The following is a 20,803-nucleotide window of genomic DNA, read 5'->3' on the forward strand; positions in this document are numbered from 1 at the left end:
TATTCATTTTTCCTTTTTTCTCCTTCATTCACGTACAGCACTACAAAAAAGAAAACAAAAGGAAAACGCAAACAGAAAAGGACGAGAAACTGGTGTCTGCAGATGCATAAATAAAGGTAGAGTCGAACGATGCGGACAACAAGAGTCGCTGACAGTTCGGGTGTTTCTTATGGAGAAAGGGGGTGGGATCATCCACATCGTCTGCAGGAGGGCTCCACCTCCTGCTTCCCAAACGCAAACTCTTGCGCGTCTTTCAAAATAGGATAAGCCACTTAAGAACATAAAGTAGTGTAATGGACATAAACGCACGGAGATACTTCTATACCCAAAGATTACATCCTAATTCATGCCACCATTTCGTTTCCTTGTCCATCTGACAATGGAAAGTCTTGTGCCAAGGGTGCGAGAGACACCACCTCCCCAGTGGGGTTGGCGATCGCCGGAGAAGTGCAAAGTCACATCGACAGTGCATGAACAAAGGAATACAAACAAACACACAAACCCTTGACAGTACGAATCCAGTTTGAAGCTCTTGAAACAACGGAGTGAGGAGTTTGGCGATCCTCTCGGAAACGCGATACGCGAGATTCTCAAGAAGGAATCACTAGCACACAAAGTCTGCATGTTGGACAGCAAGGGAAGCCGACTGGCTGATAGGGTTGCAAGCTTCAGGTCTTTTTTTCCAGAAAAGTGCAAGAAAAATGTCACGGAGAGCAAAGATGACAAAGTTGCCTTCTCTTGTCAACTTAACCGCTGTCTGTCCAGCACGAGCCATTTGGTGAGGTTGAGATTGAGTTCTCCTGTACCGAGCTAGCTTTGTCAAGCACTGCGTCTTTAAGATAACCCCTTGAGTTTATGTACACAGTACTAAATTTATTTTACGCCTGCAAGTCAAACAGGCTTGAATGGAGAAAAGGAACGGTGGGAGAGCTGATACCAGTTAAGGACACACATGATTGGATTTTGGACATTAATTTGAATTAAATTACTTAGAACATCAAACAAACAGAGGACAATTTAAATAAGATGTTTTTGCCAACCTAATAGAAGATCCAGCTGGCAAAGGCATGTTCATCTATTATTCAGAGTTCACTAAGGGATGGATTTGAAATTCTTTTGATTTTCTCCATGAGTAATAATTTTAAAAAGTAATTTTCAGGCTACAGGGAAGGGAAAATGGAAATAATGACAAAAAAATGTTCTGGTCTGACTTTGACACAATACGGCAGAGCAGAGAGGGTGAGGGTGTCTTTTAGGTAAGAGTCGGCCGATTACATGCTTGACAGGAGCGTGTCTGAAGCGAGGGAGGTGTCCTGCGAACTGGGGATTCTCGACATGGGCCATGGTGACAGTCTGCTGCCGACGCAGGTCATATCTGCTCTCCGCTGGCTACTTTCTTCGGGCAGCGTGAGCTAGCGTCTGGTTTCCACGGGGCTCTAGCCAAAGGATCCACAGCAGGTTCCACTTTCCAGAGCCTCACAGAAAGGCATTCTAGCAGCAGAGAGGCCTCTTCTTTATCCCTGTGCCCTTTCCCAGAAGCCTTAAAGAGGAGTGGACAGAGGGGCAAAACGGAGCTTCATGGAGAACACGAGACTTTAGGATCATGGGCTGAAATCTCTGCTGGTTCGCCCTCTAAACCATCGTGAATAAATCCCGAAAGCCGACCGCTTATGCAGCAGAGCTTGGTGACTTCGGGAGCTCCACTGGGTGGTCGGAAGGGGGGGGGGGGGGAGTAGGGGTGGCACTTCCTGCCTTGGCTCAGCTGGAGTAAATCTGAGTTCCGATAACGCGCATGATCTCCTTCTGGATCTTGGGTTCCTGGGTGTTGATGTTGGCATCTCCCACCTGGCCGTCCTCATACCTAAAGTCAACAGAGCAGAATCGTAGCGCTCGTCTGCAAAGCACGGTCACACCGGATTTAGAGGGAAGAGTGAAGAGATTAAAGATGGGCTAAAGGGAAGGAAGTAGCCTTTAGAATGCCAGCTCCGTGTCTGGTTCAGCAACAAGAGTGCTCAACTCACACAAAGAAGAATCTTGTGCAGACGTGGTCCGACACGGGACACACCCAGATGTTACCATGCTTCTGAAGGTCCTTTGACGTAATCACTGGGAAACAGGAAGATGTACTACTTAATACATTATGAGCATCCACTGTATCAGCTCATCAGAAGATTCTGTTCTGCATGTTTTACACTGTTACACACACTGCCTGTGCTCTGGTTCCTCATCGTAAAAACACAACTGGGACTTAAAGTCTGTTCATAACTTGCTTTGTTCTCAACTCCAAAGTCACTTTTCTCACTAAACACAATCTACAAACAATAATACAGATGTGCGTCAGTTTTTATACAGGGTAGGTTCTATAGACATTCTGGATATGCCTACAAAAAAAATACTTTTTTCTTTTTTATTTTTACTAACTCAGAGTAACAGCTAATTTAGAATGAATGAAAACAAACATGTGTTATCTCTGGAAAAATGGAAATGAAAAAAATTGGAAAATGTTAATTCCGTAACTTGACTGTTTTTAACATGAGGAGCCAGTGAATTTTGTGCCCTGCAGTGTACATACATTGATCACAAAAGGTGAAAGACAAGTACACTTTTTATATTTTACCTTCACATAAAGCAATGCAGTTTAAGTTTCGACTTTGAAGGAACCTGGACTGTATCGGGCGAGTCTGTGGAAGTGGCAAGGTGGGCACGATGAATAAAGTATGCTGACAGCATGTCTTGTATACAATACTTGTAAAGTATTAAAAGTTTATATTACTTATACATGTACTACCACACTTGATCTGCGTGCTTAGTAATGAAAGTGTCTTTTAGCCAATTCATGGAAGAGATTTTGTCAGCTTTTATGGACAACGGCTTAAATTAACGGCAGTAAATTCTGTTATATTTCATCACATTTATTTTATTAATAAATGTACCTTTATTGAGCGGACAACAGCATAACACTCCCCTTCCCCGGGATTTAAACCTGCAACCCACTGGTTACAAGTGCGATAAATTAAGAAAAACAGTGTAAATTATTTACTGGTGAAAAAGAAAAAAGGTTTTTAGTTTTACACGTGGCCTACCTGCGGGATGGTGTTCATGCGATTGTATCGCTGCACCAGCTCATCCTTAGAGGGCATGCGGTGCTGTCCTTTCCCCATCCCTGGACATGTGTCACACATCAACATGGCGTCCAGTACAAACACAAGCGCGCGCGCGCGCACACACACACACGCACACACACACGCATACATGGAGTTAGTGATAGCTGCTAGCAGCACACGGTCTTCCACCCAGCAACAGCGCTGCGATCAGAATCATCTCAGGTGGCCCTTTCAGTGGCTGTTTTACATTTGTGACGAGAGGCATGATGCACAATGAACGCATGACAAGCCAGGCTGCCTGGCAGAAGGGCATGGTGCGCCAGTGGACGAGTACAACAGTCTAACAAGACAGATCTCAGAAAACAGTGCCGCCGAACAGTGGAGACAAGCACCGACTACACGTATGGTGAAGGTAGACCACAGCGCACACCACAGCACACGGCAACAAACACACTCGGACTGCGTTCTTCCACCACGCACTGGAGGTGGGCAATCATCTGAGGGCTTCCCTTAGAAGGTGCTGTGGAGGGAGGCATGGCAGTGTGCGTTTGGCCTATGGCAATCTGGGCCTCTAGGGGAAGTGGAATGAGCAAAGTGTGGGTTCCTACCTGAGTATCCAAAGGAAATGCTGGAGATGGGGCTGAGATAGATGCCTTTTCCGTACGCAGCCCCGTGCAGCTTGCGTTGAAAAGAGCAGGTTGAGAGTCACCAAGGGTAACACGGCTTAGAGGTGGGGGGGAGGGGGGTGGCCATGATATCTCTGAGAATTGTTCCTTAGAAAGTATCACCCAACAAAACCATAGCTGTCCTGTGACACATTTCTATCTGAGGATGGTCCTACTTGAGTCACAGGCCATTTGCACCATCAACACCCTCACGTATCTCTTCAGGAGCTGATCAATGTATTCTACAAAAGCATCAGAAAGACGTGTTTAGGTCAGGTAATTATAAGCGGATGACTCAGAAAAAAGCGGAGTACGTGAAAGGAAGGTCGATGCCAGGAACACACAGAGACAGAGAGAAATTAATGACTTTTTGCTACTGGGAGGTATCTCTCATCTACATGCCGTGACCATGAAGCAAAAAAAAAAAAGAGTAGAAAGTATGAAAAAGGGAGAGAACAACTCGATAGAAAGTAGTAGAGGAACTTCATGGTAACAAAAAAAGAGCTGAAATGAAGACGTAATGTGCTGGTAAAAGAGGAGCTCAGTTATGGTTGAGTCTACAAAACCTGAGTTTGCAGAGAAGGGGAATTAAACATCTTTAGATGTTCAAGAGCAATAGTGGACTATGATACAAAGCAGACTGCGAAAGGACAAGTGGGATCCAGGAAATGACATGAGTTAAAGGAATACAAACAAAATGATCTGCGGTTAGATGGTGGGATCCTGGAGAAAAATGTGAAAATGACAGGTAACACTGGTGCTTTCAGGAGAACTAAAGGTTTGAGAAGTGTGTTTCATTAAATCCACCAAATTGTTTAATGAACACCCACGACCTGCTGCCTGAGAGCCTTGCCCTAATTTGTCACAGCTGGATCCCCTCTTCCTAATGAAAAGGATGAGCATAAGGCCCAGCTCTGGCACTTGGACGCTTCCAGGCACTTCTTCAGAGACGGGAGCTTCTGTGTACAGCTGGTTTTGAACCCTGTTTTCATTTGTGTTCATTTACATAAGAGACCTCTTCTGACAAAATTGTTAATTGTGGTCTGCTCTTGGGGACAGCTGTCTTTGCGCCCACTGCTGTGCGCACTCCCACACCCTGGGGAGTGCTTATAGGAATGCATCACATATCTCTGAGACAGGAAATAATAGACAAAGTTAAAAGACTACTTTATTGAACTCAGAGACTGAGTACTTCTATCAGACAGTCACTGCCCGGTTAACACCATAGCTGGCAAAGAACAGTGCACTTTTATGACTGTACTGTTTTTAGGCCATGTTCACCGATGTTTACGTTACGGTCTCCACTTACAATTATGTCATAAAACTCATCTTTCATGAAACATACGCAACCTGCCAATAAAATCTGCCTCTGCAGGTGGCACGGCTCACGGCTGTGCCTTGCTTGCAGACACAGGATGAGTAAATATTGATATTCATTGATTATTTGCAAATACATATTCAAAACATATATTATAATGAATACGAGTTAAAAGAGGCTTTCCAGCCTTCTACATTTTAGGGAGGTGGATATAAAAATACAGTGGAATTCACTATACAATAAATATACATATTTAAGTTCTATAATTAATATTTTATGCTAAATGTGTTGTAAATGTTCTGTACCACATGAAATCATGGGTAAAAGTAAGAAATTACACATAAGTCAAAATTACTGTGGCATGCCAGAGGTTCCCGGATTTGGGGAGTGACCAGGTGAGGAGGTACAAGGTGGACTAAAGGTAACACAAAACAAATAGTGCAACAAGAACATAAGAAATACCAAAAAACAAACAGGAGTTTACTGTACCAACCACTCAAGTTATCTAAGTACCACGGTGCAATGTCTCCCGTCCTCTGTCAGTTCATTAAAAACTATGGTTGCACCAGTGAAGAACTGAGGAGGTGGGAGTGGCCATGCTCCCACATACCAGAAATATTTGACTTTTTTAGTTCGTTTTGCAACTCTGCTGCTAATTTTTATGTTTAATGTGTTATTTCCACAAATTTATGCTATGATAACAATATACTACTTAGTCAAAACATTACCAGTCACAGGACTTCACACGAGGGCCACTGAACCCAGTTGCACAGTTAGCAGACAAGGGCAGTTAGTTAGTGTCAGGGATTCGCTCCCCAACGTTGATGTTAACCGGGCAATGACTGCATGTTTCTGTTGAAGTCAAAAATGGGAAATGACAGCAGCAGAGTGAATTGAATATTAGCCCAACCATTTACTCACTGATACCTCATGGTAAACAGGTAATCGAAAGTACGGAATATGAGGCTACATACTGTTGTTTGTCTAGAAGCGGATCTGTTATGCCAGTGCAATTAATGTTTTTCTGAATCCATACTCATGCAAGTTCTACACAAGCTGAGTAGTGAAAATACAGTGTATATGTGTAAAATACTGAAATAAACAAAGGGGAAACGATGTGCATGCTGGATGACAGTTACTGACCTTCCCTTTAGCACTGTAGGGTCACAATCTCTTTACAACAAACCTTTAGCAACCCAATAACCGAAAGGGACAAAGACAGTGGCCGACTACAGCCAGGGCCCCACTCTCTGTGAGGCTCCAGCTGCGAAGAGAGCAGTGGAGGCAACAACAGACACTGTAAATCAAGCTCTCTCGCGTAACGCATTCTGGTGCTCTTAGTGGTCCACCCTTGCGTCGACAAGGCCGACCGGTAACACGGCACACAGTGGACGCCTCGTCCTCTGTCCTCAGCGGACCAGGGGGTCGCGGTGTACACTGCTGCCAGCACCGAAGGTGGCGGCGCTTAGCATAAGCCGTGAGTATTACTGGTGGGCCTTGCCAGCAAAAACGTAGAACAAAACAAAGTCAAAGAAAAGAGGGAGGGAACGACCGGTTGAAAATAATGAGGAACATGGCATCCGTTACTGTCAAAATGGATCAGCTGGACAGCAGGCCGAGGTCGAGAAGACAGGCGCTGTCCAAGAGAGGATGCGTCTTGGCTTGGCTAACTGCGAGAGCTACATACCTGTAGTTTGGTATAAGAAGCATTGACTAGTCCATTTCTCAGAATGGAGTGCCAGTTCTCTATATGGGAACCACTAGAGCAGGTACGGAGAGAGAGAAAAGACAACGAGAGCCATGAATACAGACCAGTTCCCCAACATGCTGAAGCCTTGCCCGACTGGAGTTGCCTCAGGTTCTACAGCAGCTACGAAGTGTGCAAACACCCAGACACACAGAGTCCACCAGCCACATCTCTCGTCATTTCCAGTATGCCACTGGATTCGCTTGAAGACAATAAGACCAGAGCAGGGTAGCTAGATAGGGACATCAAGGGAAGTGTTAAAACCTGTTGTGTATTAGCTGGCAGTCTGTGGAAACAGCGTGATGGAAATTTTTACTTTCAAAAGATAATGACAAGGCTACATATGTGGCCTTTGCAACCAACACTGAGAACCACCAAACACCAGCAAACACTTTCAGTAGCATCATCACCAAAAAACCTCAAAGAAAAGCAGCACATCACAGTTAACTTTCATTTACGTGTTATTAAGCTATTCTATTTCTGGAATTACTTTCCTTAGCAAAAACAATAATCTCAGCAACATTTATTTGGAAATCGGGTCTGTGTGGAATAAACCAGCTTATATTATTCAGAGGAAATGGGTGAACTTCTGGTCACTAAAAACAAGTACATTTCAGCACAACTGCAGTGCAGCATCACTAGCCCATACTCTAGAGTAAGTGGGTTCCAGACACACAGCAGAGTAAATCTATATGGATCACATGGCACAGCTTGAGCATGCTTCTTCTTGCTGTCGCTGAAGACACTCTATAACCCGGAGCCTGTGGGGAAAAACAAGACGAAGGTTTGAGGCGATCTGGGGAGCCTGACTCACTGGAAGGCGAAGGTGCTGCCATAGAGCTTTTTGGCAGTGCGGAAGCGGGCCTCCTTGGCAGGGGGGCTGCTGAGCAGGAGGAACTGGTGGGACGTATGCATGAACTTGAGTTGCTGAGGAGATGCAGAGCAAAACACGGCCATCACATTACGCTATGCATCATGTGCGACTCTTACACTCCATGTGAAATTGCTGCTGCTGTGTTTCTGTGATGCCTTGTAACAAGGTCTACCACAGCAGGGCTAAACAGACCATATAAACAGATCATATTTTAGCCTCTGGTGGAAAAATGGATCAAGCACCAGACTTGCAGAAAGGTACTGAAATGGAATCAGGTAAATTTTGGTTCACTTACCCTACTCAGTGGCAGCTTGACAATGTGAGATCTGTTGCTTGAGATGATCCTGAAAAACAGGAAATGTACTCCATATGTCTCATTCAGAGCATATATATTTGGCTTTGCATAAGCGTAAGAGAGGCGTTGGTGGGCTCTGGTTTATATGTCTAACCAGACAAACACAAGCAGTCCACTTACTATAGTTCAGTGTTACACCTCAACCAGAACCCCACCTGCAGGGCATGGATAAACTCACCACTGAAGGAGAGGATGTGCCAGTGGATCAAGCTTGTCCATCTGTTTTTTAATTTCTAGATACGATCCCTGAAAAGAAGAGCAATGCGTCACTTTGCTGTCACCACTCTGCTTCTGTGTATCAACGAGCATCTTAAGGAAGTGCTTGTACATTATATGGATTATATTGTGTTGTGGATTGTGTGTTGTGTATGTGTAGATATGAATCAGAACAGAATTTGGTGTGCAGGTTATCGCTTCTAACAGTGCTTACAGTTTTCATTCTACCTGCCCACTTCAATAAATATTTTATTTTTCTGCTTGAGCGAATTTAGTGTGCTCTCAATGTGAAGGCTGTGAGATGTTAAGGTGAGACGGGAATGCTGCACACACTGTAGCTCTCTCTGACCAGGGCCGAAGACCTCTGCTATGGTCTTTCAACGTGCACAGAGACAGCTGGCACGCAGTGCTTCGCACCTGTGTCATCTCTCTGATAGACATGACACTGTCCAGTGCTTTCTGTAGTCTTTCGTAATTCTTCTTCTATGGTCAGAAAGAAACGCAAGTGAGTTGATGGTCACGAGGACCAGAGGGGGCCACAAGGCACAGTTTCTCACAATCAAAAAGGTCAGTGCAGCCTTACTAGATACTGATTTCATAACATGCAGAGATGTTCCTGGATTCAAAAAAATAACATGGTGCAGAGTGACCACCTTGGGGTTGAAGGCCAGTGTTTTGGGGTCATTGGGGTCAACCACAGAGGGGTAGGGCTCAAAGATGATACTCTTGCGGGGGGACTCCAGGGCTGCTCTGCACATGGCCACTAGCAGGTCCACCACCTGGAGATCATCAAATGCCACTGTTGACACAAGTCACCAGCTGGGAACAAGAGAGCTTCTGAAAATTTTTGCCAGACTCCATTTAACCCAAATCTTATGTGTTAGTCCCTCCTCCCTTTTCCATTTCAAACCAAACACCAAGTCAAACATGTATCTGACATGTCATAACTGTAATGAATTCTGAAAGCTCCTAGACAGTGATACATGAGCACCCTTGCTAAATATTTACACCTTTCATCCCTACCCTGTATTTATTTAAATCTGTATGCGTGTTCCCTGATTCTGTCTATGCAGTAGCCCTATTATGTCTGATTTTGTTGTTAATTAAAAACAATTTATAAAAAAATAATAGTGGTACATTATTAATAAAAAATAATGTGTCGGGATATTAAAATATTTAATCGAACATAACAAAGTACAGCACATGCCTGCTTATGGAATAATTCTGACCTCCAAAAATATTCATGATGTTGAATTTTTATTTCAGTCACAGAACTCTAGATTAGCACATTCGGATACCCCCAAAGAGTTTTTGTGGTAGAAACACAGTGTAAAGGTCAGATCACATTTCTTTCGGTGTGTAATTTGCATAAAAATAAAATGCCTGTGATCATCCAGTGAGTTCAACAGCAGCATGGGGAACAGGACAGAATAATCTGGTCACCTCTGCACCTGTGGCCACCTCCTCCGCAGCTCCGGACATCACCCCCAGGGTGTAGAAAGAGAAGACACACAGCTCCCTGGTGCATACTGCTGGCTGCATGGGCAGAAGGACACGTGTACTGCGTTAGACACAAATATACTTGCATCTGCAATCTCACTCTCTCTCACAGTCACACACACACACACACACACACACACACGAGCAAACAGACCCAAGCGCACACGGTGTAATACAAAAACAGGCTAACATATTCAATCACGCACAGATAGAGTGCAAAGAGTACATCATTATCTACCAAGAAAGAGAACATTATTGCATAAGCACACATGCAGACACACACATACATATGCAATGACACACAAGCAAGAATTACCATACAAGCATGTATTCATCTGCAATGATAGACAGGCATACACAACTATCCCACATTCTCTGTGCACAACCTCATGCACACATGCATGTGACTCTATTCGGAGAAACGAACATAACAGACGCACAGCTGTTTTGAACTTAGTTTATCTTAACATAATGGCTTTAGGTACAAAAACAATTTTAGCTCATCATGTCAAAATAATAAAGGTACCTTGAGCATTGAGCCATTTTGAAAGACGTGCTGCTCATCACAGACGACACAGTATTCGTTCAGCGTCGGTATCCGCTGCTCAGAGTACTTCATTATCTGACAGGAAAGAGGACACCGTTTCCCTGGCAGTCTCTACCACTGCTGCCACTGAGTGTGAACAGGAAGGCAGCGAGATCCACAGGAGAGCCAGTGATTTTGTCACGTACATCTTCAAAGGCAGGCTGAAGCACTCAGAACCTGGGATACATCTCTTAGCAGACAAAAGTCTGTGAAAGTAGCATAGTGCTAATCACAAACCTTTATTAGGAAAGTTTGATCCATTCTATAAACACCTTATTCTGATCAAAACACATACATTCAGCACCTGCTTCAACATGTCGTTCATACAATTACAGGAAATATCTATGAACCACCTTCTGACCAATACAAGAAACTGCAAAAACAGCAGTGATGTTAAATGGTGTATCAGTGAGAATGCAGCCATTAACCCACTGATGCCTTACGAAGACACTTCAATCCCTATTCCAGGTCTTGGCTGAATTAGGTCCTACCTGGACTAAGAAGCCATACTCCAAGGTAGGGATATTCTTGCAGTGGCCACCCGCCTGGGATGAGAAAAATAATTCAATCAGCTGCTTCGTGGTAATCTGCGCTGGGGGCCTGGCCGCGGAGACAGCCACACTCTGATGGGTCAAGTGGAAACAAAGCATTATGGGAAAGGGAGCCAGCCACTTTGGGCAAGGGGGTAAGGAAGGGTTGGTTAAACAGGGTATTAGTTTGATTGGAGGAATTAGGGAATCAGGTGAGCACATGTTGTGTGTAGAGTGCCTCAACAAATTATCTACAGTTGATCACTTAGTGCAAATTAAAGTCATTTACTGATATACTTTAAAATTACACCTACTGGTGAGCTATGAAGTTGCTTGTTGGAAGTGAGCTCATAAAGAACACGCATTATATATGCGTTTTTCTTGTAAAAGCATGGCAATGTGAAAATGAGAGGTTATTAGTTTGGGGGGTGCAGTGGGGGCACAGCAAAGGCAGTGCTGAAGACACGGATAGGACTCGGACCTGACTGTTGGGTGGGTAGCTGAAGAGCTCCCCCTTGGGGTTCTTCATGGTACAAGAGACGGAGCGGTTCATGAGGCGCGTCACACGCAGCTCCGGTACTGCCAGTTTCCCTTTCAGAACTGTATCCTGGATCAGCGGGAAACTTGGAGACCTAGAGAAAGGCCAGGGCCCAAGGAGACACACGCCGATTTGCACACAGTTCACACACAGGATACACGCACTTTGCACATAAGTTACAGAAAATTTACACACAGAATTGCGTCTACAAGCTCATCCAATGTGTTTTTTACATTGTCATATGTGACTGTATATATCTCATAACACTACTACGAGTGCTGATGATAAAGAATATGGTCCTTAATACAAAGCTTTATCTGTTTAATAGTCACTCTTACTAAAACTGACATATGGTGAACAGTGGGCCCACACCTGGAACATTCTGATTAAACCTGAAGTTATCAGCCCAGAAAAACAAATAACATTTACATTCAATTCAGTAGAGATAGTTGCAGATACTGATCACACTGCAAGATTTTTTGTTGCATAAAATGTGCTAAAACAAGCAAACTGAAGTGTAGAATGAAATCAGAATTTACAACGTGGAAATCATGGAACGAGGGAGAGAAAAAATACTTAGGTATGGGGGAGAAGATGCTGAGACCGGCACGGAACTTCTTGATGGTGCCTCCAGCCTTGAACCAGCTATGTCTCTTCTCCTGCTGTGCCTTCAGGAACTCATTGCTTAGGTGCTTCCACTGTTGCGATGTGAACATGCTGAGGATCCTGTAGATATCAAGAGAGAAACCAAAGGTACTTGGGTTACACTGCAGCTGTTGTTAGCCATCCACATACCTGCATATTTATTCCGCTTGCTGTGTGTTTTATTTTAAAGGAATACTTGATTGCTATTGCTGTAGATGTGTGGTGTTGACCATCCGTTCCAGAATGTGGCCTGATAAGATGTGCACCACGAAAAGCACTGTACTGCTGAGCAACTTAGTGGACAGGACGAAGGCTGAACAAAAGGGAGTGCTCACTTCTTCAGCTGCAAGCCCAGACTGAAGTTCTCCTTGTTGGATGGCTGGAAGACGTCCACTGACGGCTCTGAGGATGCAGGTAAGACCAAGACATGGGTACAGAATGAGATGAACATAAGCATACCGTGATATTTGCAGACAACAGGCATATTCTGTGAGACACGTACAAGCAGAAAGGAACGCTCACACACACACACACACACACACACACACACACACACGCACACACAAAGAGTCATTCCAAGCTGTTCTGCCAGTGCTCACCAGGCCCATCAAGGTACTGAGAGAGTGAAAAGCGCAGACGGAGAATGATGGGTTCTGTTCGGATCACCTTCCATGCTGTCGCCACCTCTTCCTACGGATACACCCCCGGCAAAGCTGTCATTCTCACATTGTACCAACAGTGTGGAGTATGAGTAAATGATTTTCAGCACTGCTGAAAAACAGATTAGAGGAGACACTGAGAGAAGTAAAAAAAAAAACAAGAGAAAGAAGCTCACATCCAAGAAACTGATGTTAATTTGCAGGTCAATGTCCACGTCATCAATTGTGCCATATTCCCTGTCAGAGACACAGAGGAGAAAAAAAACCGATGAGGAAATCGTGTAATGACCTCTGTGTGCACACAGCTTTGCTTCAAAGTGTTGGCTGATGATATTTTAATGGTTCAGATCTCCATGCACTTCTCTGTATGAAAACAACAACACACGCTGTGGACATCTGGAGTTTGGACAGATTTGATTTGAAGGGCCATACCTGACAGAGATGGCGCTGTCAGTGTAGATGTCCTTCACCGCTTCAATGTCAGCATCCAGCTGGGGGTGCCGGTAGAGATCGGCCGCACAACTCCCCTGCAGACACAGTTCAGCACAGTACGGCACAGCTTAGCACAGTTTAACTTACAGCACTTGGCATGGTGTGGTCAGGCATGCCTGCCAGCCACAACAAATAAGTTGTGTGCTTTTTTCACTACATTCTGATTTATTTATGTACCTTATTTTAGACTCCAATTCCCTGAACTAAATCGCTGCTGCAGCAAACAAAAATAATAAAGGCAATGCTGAAAGGACCAATGAGTCATTGGTGTTTGCTTCAGCACCACTATTAACTCTGTCCAGCCGGAGCAAGGATGGTGTGTTTGCGCCAGTGAATATTCACTGTAGCTGCATACAGAGTGGACAGCATGAAGAAAGAACCCTGTCATTACAGCAAATCTCAAATGTCAGCAGTAGCCATCCAAAGAACAAGTTCAGGAGCTTTGCTGTGCCTGTTGCAGTGAACCTGGTGTACCAACGGGTTAAGACACACGTCTGCATTCAAAATGCAAAACTGTAAGATATTTTCATTTTTACCAGTGACATCTCCTCTGAATAGCATGCAATGCCTCACTGAATGAGATTTTTTGGGGGCGGATCAGGAAGATGCTCTGTTCTTTCGTGACCAACTTGACCGTACTTCAAGAATCTGCACCCGTGTGTCTCCGTCTGCTGGTGAAATGCACTTTTGCTTACTCTGAGATGTATGTTGCTCTGGCAAAAGGTGTCTGCTAAATCAATGAATGTGGCACATTAATTTTAAGTTTTTACCTGCTGCTGTTCTTCATTCTCACCTACAGTGCAATAGCTAATGCCTCAATGAGAAAAGATACCAACCTGGATTCCATAAAGGAACTCCTCAGAGTCATTCTCCCCATCAGATTCCTCATCAGTCCAGCACTGGCCCTTGATGTCCTGCTTAATGCAAGGGCCAAGAGGATAGTCAGAATGCAATGTCCCTACAATACCATGATTCCTATCTCCTTTCCCGTACGTTTCTCCACAAAGCACCTCCCGAAACGCCACAAAAGTTCTTTTTTCCGTTTCTAATTCTCATCTATCAGACTAATCAGGGTGTCTTCCCTTTTGGTTCATCAAAAGTATTATTTTCCAAACATATATTCATGTTTTTTCCAGACTTGGGGTCATTTCAGCTGGAACAGGTGGTACTGTAGTGGTTAGAGCTGCTGCCTTTGGACCCAAATACTGCAGGTTTGATCCCCACTGCTGGCTGTAGTACCTGTGAGCAAGGTACTTATCATAAACTGCCCCGGGAAAAATTATTCAGCTGTATAAATGGGTAAATAATTATAAGCTTGTAATAATTGTTACCTTAACATTGTAAGTCACTTTGGAGAAAAGCATCAGTTAAATGTATAAATGTAAATTTCACTTTCAGGACAGTGCTAGACAAAAAACTGGTTTCTCAATTCAATGTGGACTATTCTTATAAACTATCACAAGGGGATGAGAATACATTTAGCCATCACTGAGAGACAAAGTGTACAGTGTAACAAACAAACAGATGGTATTAAAACAAAAAAAAATTTACAGGCAATCCATAAAGTAAAGTGGTAAGAGGAGTACTCACGCTCACTGACATCAAGTATCGTCAATAAAATAATAAAACTGTATGCTTCACCTACTGGAACCTGAGGCTGATTTTGTTAAAGTGATGTACCTGAAACCATTTTCCGGTCATATCACAAGGTACACAGTACAGGACCCACCATTGGATCTGGGATTCAGAGGCACTTCTCGGACACGGCGCAAGTTTTCCCGTCCATTCCAGCTGCTGCTAGCGCTAGAGAGGGAGCGAGGCGTTGGAGGAACTGAGTCACAGGTGGAGGTCACTGTCCTTCACCCTCTACCTCGCTCGAGTGCCTGTCTCCCTGGCAACCGCTGCTGAAATGTTTGTCACAAAAGAGAAACAGTAAAAGTAAAAAAAAAAAAAAATAATTAAAAAAAAGTCACAAAAAAGAAAAGCTTAAACTATCATAATAAAAAAACAATAATTCATTATTGTGCTGAGAATTCCTTGAAAGGAGCAGTAATTATTCCAAATTATATTTCCTACAGGTTAACAGTCAAAAGAATGTTGGATGGAGAACAGAAAGAGAATAAGAGAAAAGACTTGTCTTTTCAATATGGCTTCATATATTATCTTATATGCAGTCTTTTCCGTTCTTTTTTAATAATCGACATTCCACCTTGTGTATCCTAGCAACAACCAGTTTCTGTCCTCTGCTGCCAATACATTAATCACTACGTGAGTCTTTGTCTGAGGAAGCATGCTTCTGTGTGGGCTTTTCTGCGTGGGTCTTTCTTCAGTGTCACACATGTTCCCTCCAAAAATACACGCACTTCATCAAGGCTGTTTGCAACGAAAAAAAGGAAAAGGGACATATTACACCTGGAGATGTATGTGTGTGAGAGAATGTGTGAATGTGTAATATATAATAGGAAATTTCGGCATCTGTATTTTCCCCGTTTTTCAGTGTCTGGCGACGGTAGAGATGCACTCAACTGCATTTGCTAGCATACCTCTATGAAATGAGCAGCTTGCCAATTTGTGTACAAAACACTTCATAAACCTGGATATGTTACATAACCCACCCCATTTTTTCGAATAGCCAATGATTTCAATATGTTAAGAACTTCTTGTTTGGGTGTTTTTTTTCCTTTTATACAGTCCATGTTATTGATGTGATTGACAGTATATTTGAAAAGCACTAAAAACAGTACAATATTTTGACAGAGTAGCTTAATAACTGGCTACAGATGAGAGCTTCAGCTCAATGAACCAATGTCAATGTTTATTTTTTGTTACTGGTTTGCTTAACATGAACTTCTACCACTTTCTACAGGCGCAGCCCCCTTTTCTGAATATGGGCGCAAGACAAAAATACAAAAATAATGCCGCCTGGTTACACAATCCAGAGGCCATTAAGTAAAGCTCTAGGGTCCTTGTGAGCAAAACGTCCACTCTTTGCTCTGGCGCTGTTAAATGCGAGCCCAGCCCTTTTCTCTTCGGCTGCTGTGCAACTCAAGCGCACGTTACCCAGTGCCACGTCCGACTTCTCTTCTACCAGTCCCTTACACATGAGATGTGCTCTGGTATGTCAACAGATAGAAAGCTAAGCCCAACTCATAGACTCACCGAGTCTGCCATCTGAATCATAAACAGTCATGAAAGAGAACATTCACGAAACAAGCCACGAATTCCAGTTCTTCACCCTACGTCGAGCTAAACAATGGACAAACCTGAATCTAGACTTCAGGTATCTTTTTCTAAGCATACTCATCATTTTGAGCCCCACTTGCATAGGTTTACAGCATCTTGCAGTGCAGACAAATTGAAAATTGTTTCAAGTGATTTCGCATGGCGAGGATGACGATGACGGGTATAGCTGCATTAGTTATAAGAATAATGGTGAAAATTACAACGACGGTAATGATGATTAGTAAAGCTGAAACAGCCTTGCTTGCGCACACGGTGTCAAACATGTACGTTGTTTTTTTCTTGAATGTTCACAAGAACCTCACTACACAAGCAAGCATATGAGAAACCCGCCTCGGGAAATACACCACTTGTGTTAAACTAAAAAAAAACATAGTGTGCCAGTCTTTAAATTATTATATAAGGAAACATGGTATCTTGTGCTTTGCTTTTTCGATTAAAAACAATACATATTGATAAGAGCTACATCCTAGTCAAACCTATAAATATACCATAACCTCCCCGTATGTCACCGAGTTTGAAAGGAGTCAGTAAAAAGCTTGTTGCCATCTTTTCCTTCACTCTCTTTCTCTCCCTCCCTCACTCTCGCTCTCTTGGATCACTGAGACGGCTCCAGTCTCCGGTGCCGAGCCATTTTGTTTCAGCCAGAATCCCAGAGCAGATCCTTCTCAGGCTCCATTTGTCCTCATCTTTTAATTCAAGGATAGTGTCTTTACGCACCACCACACCTATGTATTCTTTCAGCTTTCCAAATTATGAAATAAGCTCCAATTACTTATTTCTGTCATTCAACCCATGTGCGAGCTGCTCCTAAACTGGCCCCATCAAGATCATCCCCCCACCACACATTTTACGAACGGCCCTGCCATGTCCTCAGCAACACCCCCGCTGGCCCCCAGCTTCTTCTTGACATGCCTATGGAGATGCAGGCAAATTGACCCCTCCTCTAACTGAAAATACAGTCAAAGACACACATCGCCCCACCCCTCTCTGCACATCCTGCACTTACCTCCTCGAGGGCACAGAGAAGCTGATGTGACGGCGGGTTCCTTCGTTTCCCCTTTCTGCTCACCTATTTCGAATGCACCTGGATTTCCGCAGTGGCAGGCTCCCCTGACAGAGGGAGAAAAAAGGAAAAAAAAAACCAAAACAAAAAACAGGAAAAATTAAAAGAAGAGCGGGACAAGCGGAGGAAGAGCACCTATGGCCGCTGGCAGGTTGCGCGTGGCTTTCGCTCACAGCTGTCCTGTTCTCCGTCTGGGTGTCGCCGTGTTTATCTATTGCAGATCTCACCTCCTTCTGCTCTCTTATTTTTGCCTGACAACACAGAAGGGTTTGGGCATGCTCAGTCGAGCTGGTCACGTGACTCGCAGCTGACTGGGCTAGCGCCGAAGAGGGGAGAGGCGGGCGGGGGGATGGGGAAAGGAATGGGGGGGGAGGAATATCACAATTGGAGGCAGCTACACAGCCAAAACCTACATAGGGTTAGGGCATGAGCAGAGAGGTAGTCTCGCAACAAAGACGTGAGACAGGGAGCGTGCGCGCAGCGTGTCTGGGTGAAGATGGTAAGCAAAAACACAAAGAAAGAGGGAGAGATGTGATGGCGCTGACATAGCGACAGCACTCCACAGGGCTTCAGTCTATCCAGGGTGATTAGTGCTGTGGTGCATTAACTGAAAGCTGTGCAGAAGCCCCCCCCCCACTGCTTACAACCCTACCAAAGGCCAATAAAATAGGACTGAAAACCAGAAAAATTTTAAACCTTTGCATAAAATAAACCCTTTGTCTAACAAAGTAATTAAAAAAAAATCATACCTAAAATATGAATTAGGCCACAGAGTACCGAACACCACTTTCTCTGCTGGCCTATGGCTCCAAGCAAGAATGACGAGAGCACAGAGAATTTTATTTGTAACAACAACCAGCAACACACATCTCCTAAGGACATATTGGAAAAAAATGTGTGCTTTGAGGTCTCACGGTAATTGTGCTGTACTTTACCGTATCCTGCCTAGCTGTGATCTGTTGGAATTATTGTTGGATGCATATTGTTTGTTATTCACGCCACCTAACATTGGGGCCCTGCTTAACCATCCCCATTAACATCACATTTATCATCTGGACACACAAAACAACTGTGTGCATGTGTGTGGGTCCATTTCATACATGTGTCTTTACTACTTGAAACACCAAGGTTTAAACAATACAATAGAAACAACTAAAATGAGTGCAGAACACACCATGATAATTCAGTGTCGAAATAAACAAAATCTTTACACATTTTTAAAGGACAGCAAATAAACAAAGGTGAAAACTCTAAAGATCTTCACTTTAAACATAATTGTTTAAGTTTAGCCAACCAGTTCCACGCAGGAGGTATTTCCATTTAACGAAGTATTTTGCATCTTGGAGCTCAGAGAGTATTCTTAGTGTTGCTGAAGGGGGCGTAATACATTTTACCTTGTTTCTTAACATTTTTATGTAAGGACAAAAATTATTTCATGCATGATAACAATCTCAGCCATCTTCATAACATCACTCTTATGTTTTTACTTGTCATTCAACCAACCAACCAATTTCAATAACCGCTTGTCCTGAGCGGGGTCGCGGTGAGCCCGAGCACATCCTGGAAACACTGGGCGTAAGGCTGAGGGGGCACACCCTGCATGGGATGTCAGACCATCGCAGGGCCACAACTCGTCACCCAGGCACACAGCTGGAAGAAAGTTGCGGAGCAATTGCAGGACAAGCACCTTTCTCAAGGGCACTACAGCCGGAGGCGGCAACCGAACCGGCAGTCTTTGGAGCCAAAGCCAGCTGCACCAACCACGACACCACCAACCACCCACTTGTTATTCGTTCAAACTTATATAGACCTTGTTGTCAGGTGATGAGGGTTCAGGCAGAGCAGACCGTGTAAAGCAGTAACACTTGATGGCACCTCCAAAAAAAAGTACTTATTGTTTGTGATTGGGGGGTGCGGTGGCGCAGTGGGTTGGACCGCAGTCCTGCTCTCTGGTGGGTCTGGGGTTCAAGTCCCGCTTGGGGTGCCTTGCGACGGACTGGCGTCCCGTCCTGGGTGTGTCCCCTTCCCCCTCCGGCCTTACACCCTGTGTTGCCGGGTAGGCTCCGGTTCCCCGTGACCCCGTGGGGGACAAGCGGTTCTGAAAATGTGTGTGTGTTTGTGATTGACAGGTAGACAGTCATTTTAGTACAAAGAATTAACATTTATAATGAAAAACTGCAGTCAGGTTCTAGTTCAAGGAAAATATCTATCACATCCATGGTTTGTTTATTGTAAACCCTAACAAATTGCTCTTGGGATCTGAGCAGCAACTACCAAAATTCTGGTGCGTGTTGAACACCAGTAGAGCTTTAATGTAGCATGAACATGAGAGGAAACGGCAGAGCTTCAGCCCGCTTTGAGAGCAACCAAAGCTCACTGGGCCTGTCACAGACACTTCAAGACTGCCATAAAACTAAGGAGAGACATCAGAAACGGCTAAGAATACATTTTTAGAAAAAGCACGTTCTCTAGCACCAAACTGCTCAAAATACAAAGTTCTCTCTTTTTCACAAGAGTTTTTAATTAAACTCCTGACAGCAAAGGAAATTTTTCAACTTCTTTTGTACCATTACTTAAACAGGCAGGAAACTTAATGTGACGTTTTTAAAATACATCAATGCATTTGAATTTTAAATCTGAGTAATTCGTGACAGTAATTTATTTGTTAATACTTGTTGTGCATGAGCCTAAAATATAAGTAATACTTTTTTGGTTTCCTATTTTTGTACACTCTCAATTCTTATGTAGGCCAAAGAACTTGAGTCCTTTCAGAGTTTTTCCTTCAGATTTTTGCCTTCAGGCTCCTAGCACCCAAATAAGTCATATTCAGAATTTGAGAGAGCATTTTATGGTTTAAATCCTGGCAATAAAAGAACCACAGCAGATGTCGCACATTCAATATATGTTTGGCCAGCTAATAAGTCTAGCAGTTGAGTTGGGAAGCACGGCAGTAACCGTATGTTTTGAAAACATGAGCCGTAACCTTATTGATATCAGGCCCAAAGCTTTACTGTCTGTGCAGCACATCATGACGACATGGTTCCAAATTTCCTGAATAGCCTTGGTCTTCTTTTATAGTTTTTCTCTAGTGTGGCCTTATTTTACGCCTCTTGAACCTATAACCAGTGACACCCGCTTCTACAACCCTTGTCTAAAGTTAATCGCATAACTGCACACTCCTTGTATTGTTCTCTCATCTACCTTGGCTCCAGGCCATGGCCCTAGGAGCAGCAAACTTCTGTGCCAGCACCTGGGAACACTGACAATC

The 20,803-nt window shown here is 43.8% G+C and overlaps 1 protein-coding gene and 1 pseudogene across 12 annotated transcripts in view; one reads left to right on the top strand and one right to left on the bottom strand.

Annotated features, from left to right (window-relative positions):
• The window catches only part of LOC108926321 (protein mono-ADP-ribosyltransferase PARP6), a 23,546-nt gene continuing 2,743 nt past the window's right edge, over positions 1-20,803 (bottom strand). Inside the window, exons 2-26 of one of the 12 annotated variants that reach the window (XM_029253445.1) lie at positions 17,709-17,786; positions 17,479-17,582; positions 14,959-15,133; positions 14,066-14,143; positions 13,170-13,264; positions 12,914-12,974; positions 12,678-12,768; positions 12,414-12,480; positions 12,010-12,159; positions 11,377-11,527; positions 10,857-10,988; positions 10,306-10,401; positions 9,723-9,815; positions 8,933-9,058; positions 8,697-8,762; positions 8,242-8,309; positions 8,004-8,052; positions 7,649-7,761; positions 6,775-6,847; positions 3,713-3,782; positions 3,084-3,163; positions 2,934-2,993; positions 2,618-2,681; positions 2,022-2,106; positions 2-1,861 (exon numbers count right to left, since the gene is read on the bottom strand). In XM_029253445.1, the coding sequence (XP_029109278.1) occupies positions 1,759-1,861; positions 2,022-2,106; positions 2,618-2,681; positions 2,934-2,993; positions 3,084-3,163; positions 3,713-3,782; positions 6,775-6,847; positions 7,649-7,761; positions 8,004-8,052; positions 8,242-8,309; positions 8,697-8,762; positions 8,933-9,058; positions 9,723-9,815; positions 10,306-10,401; positions 10,857-10,988; positions 11,377-11,527; positions 12,010-12,159; positions 12,414-12,480; positions 12,678-12,768; positions 12,914-12,974; positions 13,170-13,264; positions 14,066-14,143; positions 14,959-14,961 (1,974 nt within the window). In that variant the 5' untranslated portion in view covers positions 14,962-15,133; positions 17,479-17,582; positions 17,709-17,786 and the 3' untranslated portion in view covers positions 2-1,758. Of the gene's footprint in view, positions 1,862-2,021; positions 2,107-2,617; positions 2,682-2,917; positions 3,164-3,712; positions 3,783-6,774; positions 6,848-7,648; positions 7,762-8,003; positions 8,053-8,241; positions 8,310-8,696; positions 8,763-8,932; positions 9,059-9,722; positions 9,816-10,305; positions 10,402-10,856; positions 10,989-11,376; positions 11,528-12,009; positions 12,160-12,413; positions 12,481-12,677; positions 12,769-12,913; positions 12,975-13,169; positions 13,265-14,065; positions 14,144-14,958; positions 15,134-17,478; positions 17,787-20,803 lie in introns of those variants that run through there. The other 11 variants (XM_029253449.1, XM_029253446.1, XM_029253444.1 and 8 more) reach the window with 11 other exon arrangements.
• Positions 16,626-20,803, top strand: part of LOC108926250 (pyruvate kinase PKM-like) — a 12,792-nt pseudogene continuing 8,614 nt past the window's right edge.

Source organism: Scleropages formosus, chromosome 7 (assembly GCF_900964775.1).
Source record: "Scleropages formosus chromosome 7, fSclFor1.1, whole genome shotgun sequence".
Taxonomy (NCBI): Eukaryota; Metazoa; Chordata; class Actinopteri; order Osteoglossiformes; family Osteoglossidae; genus Scleropages; species Scleropages formosus.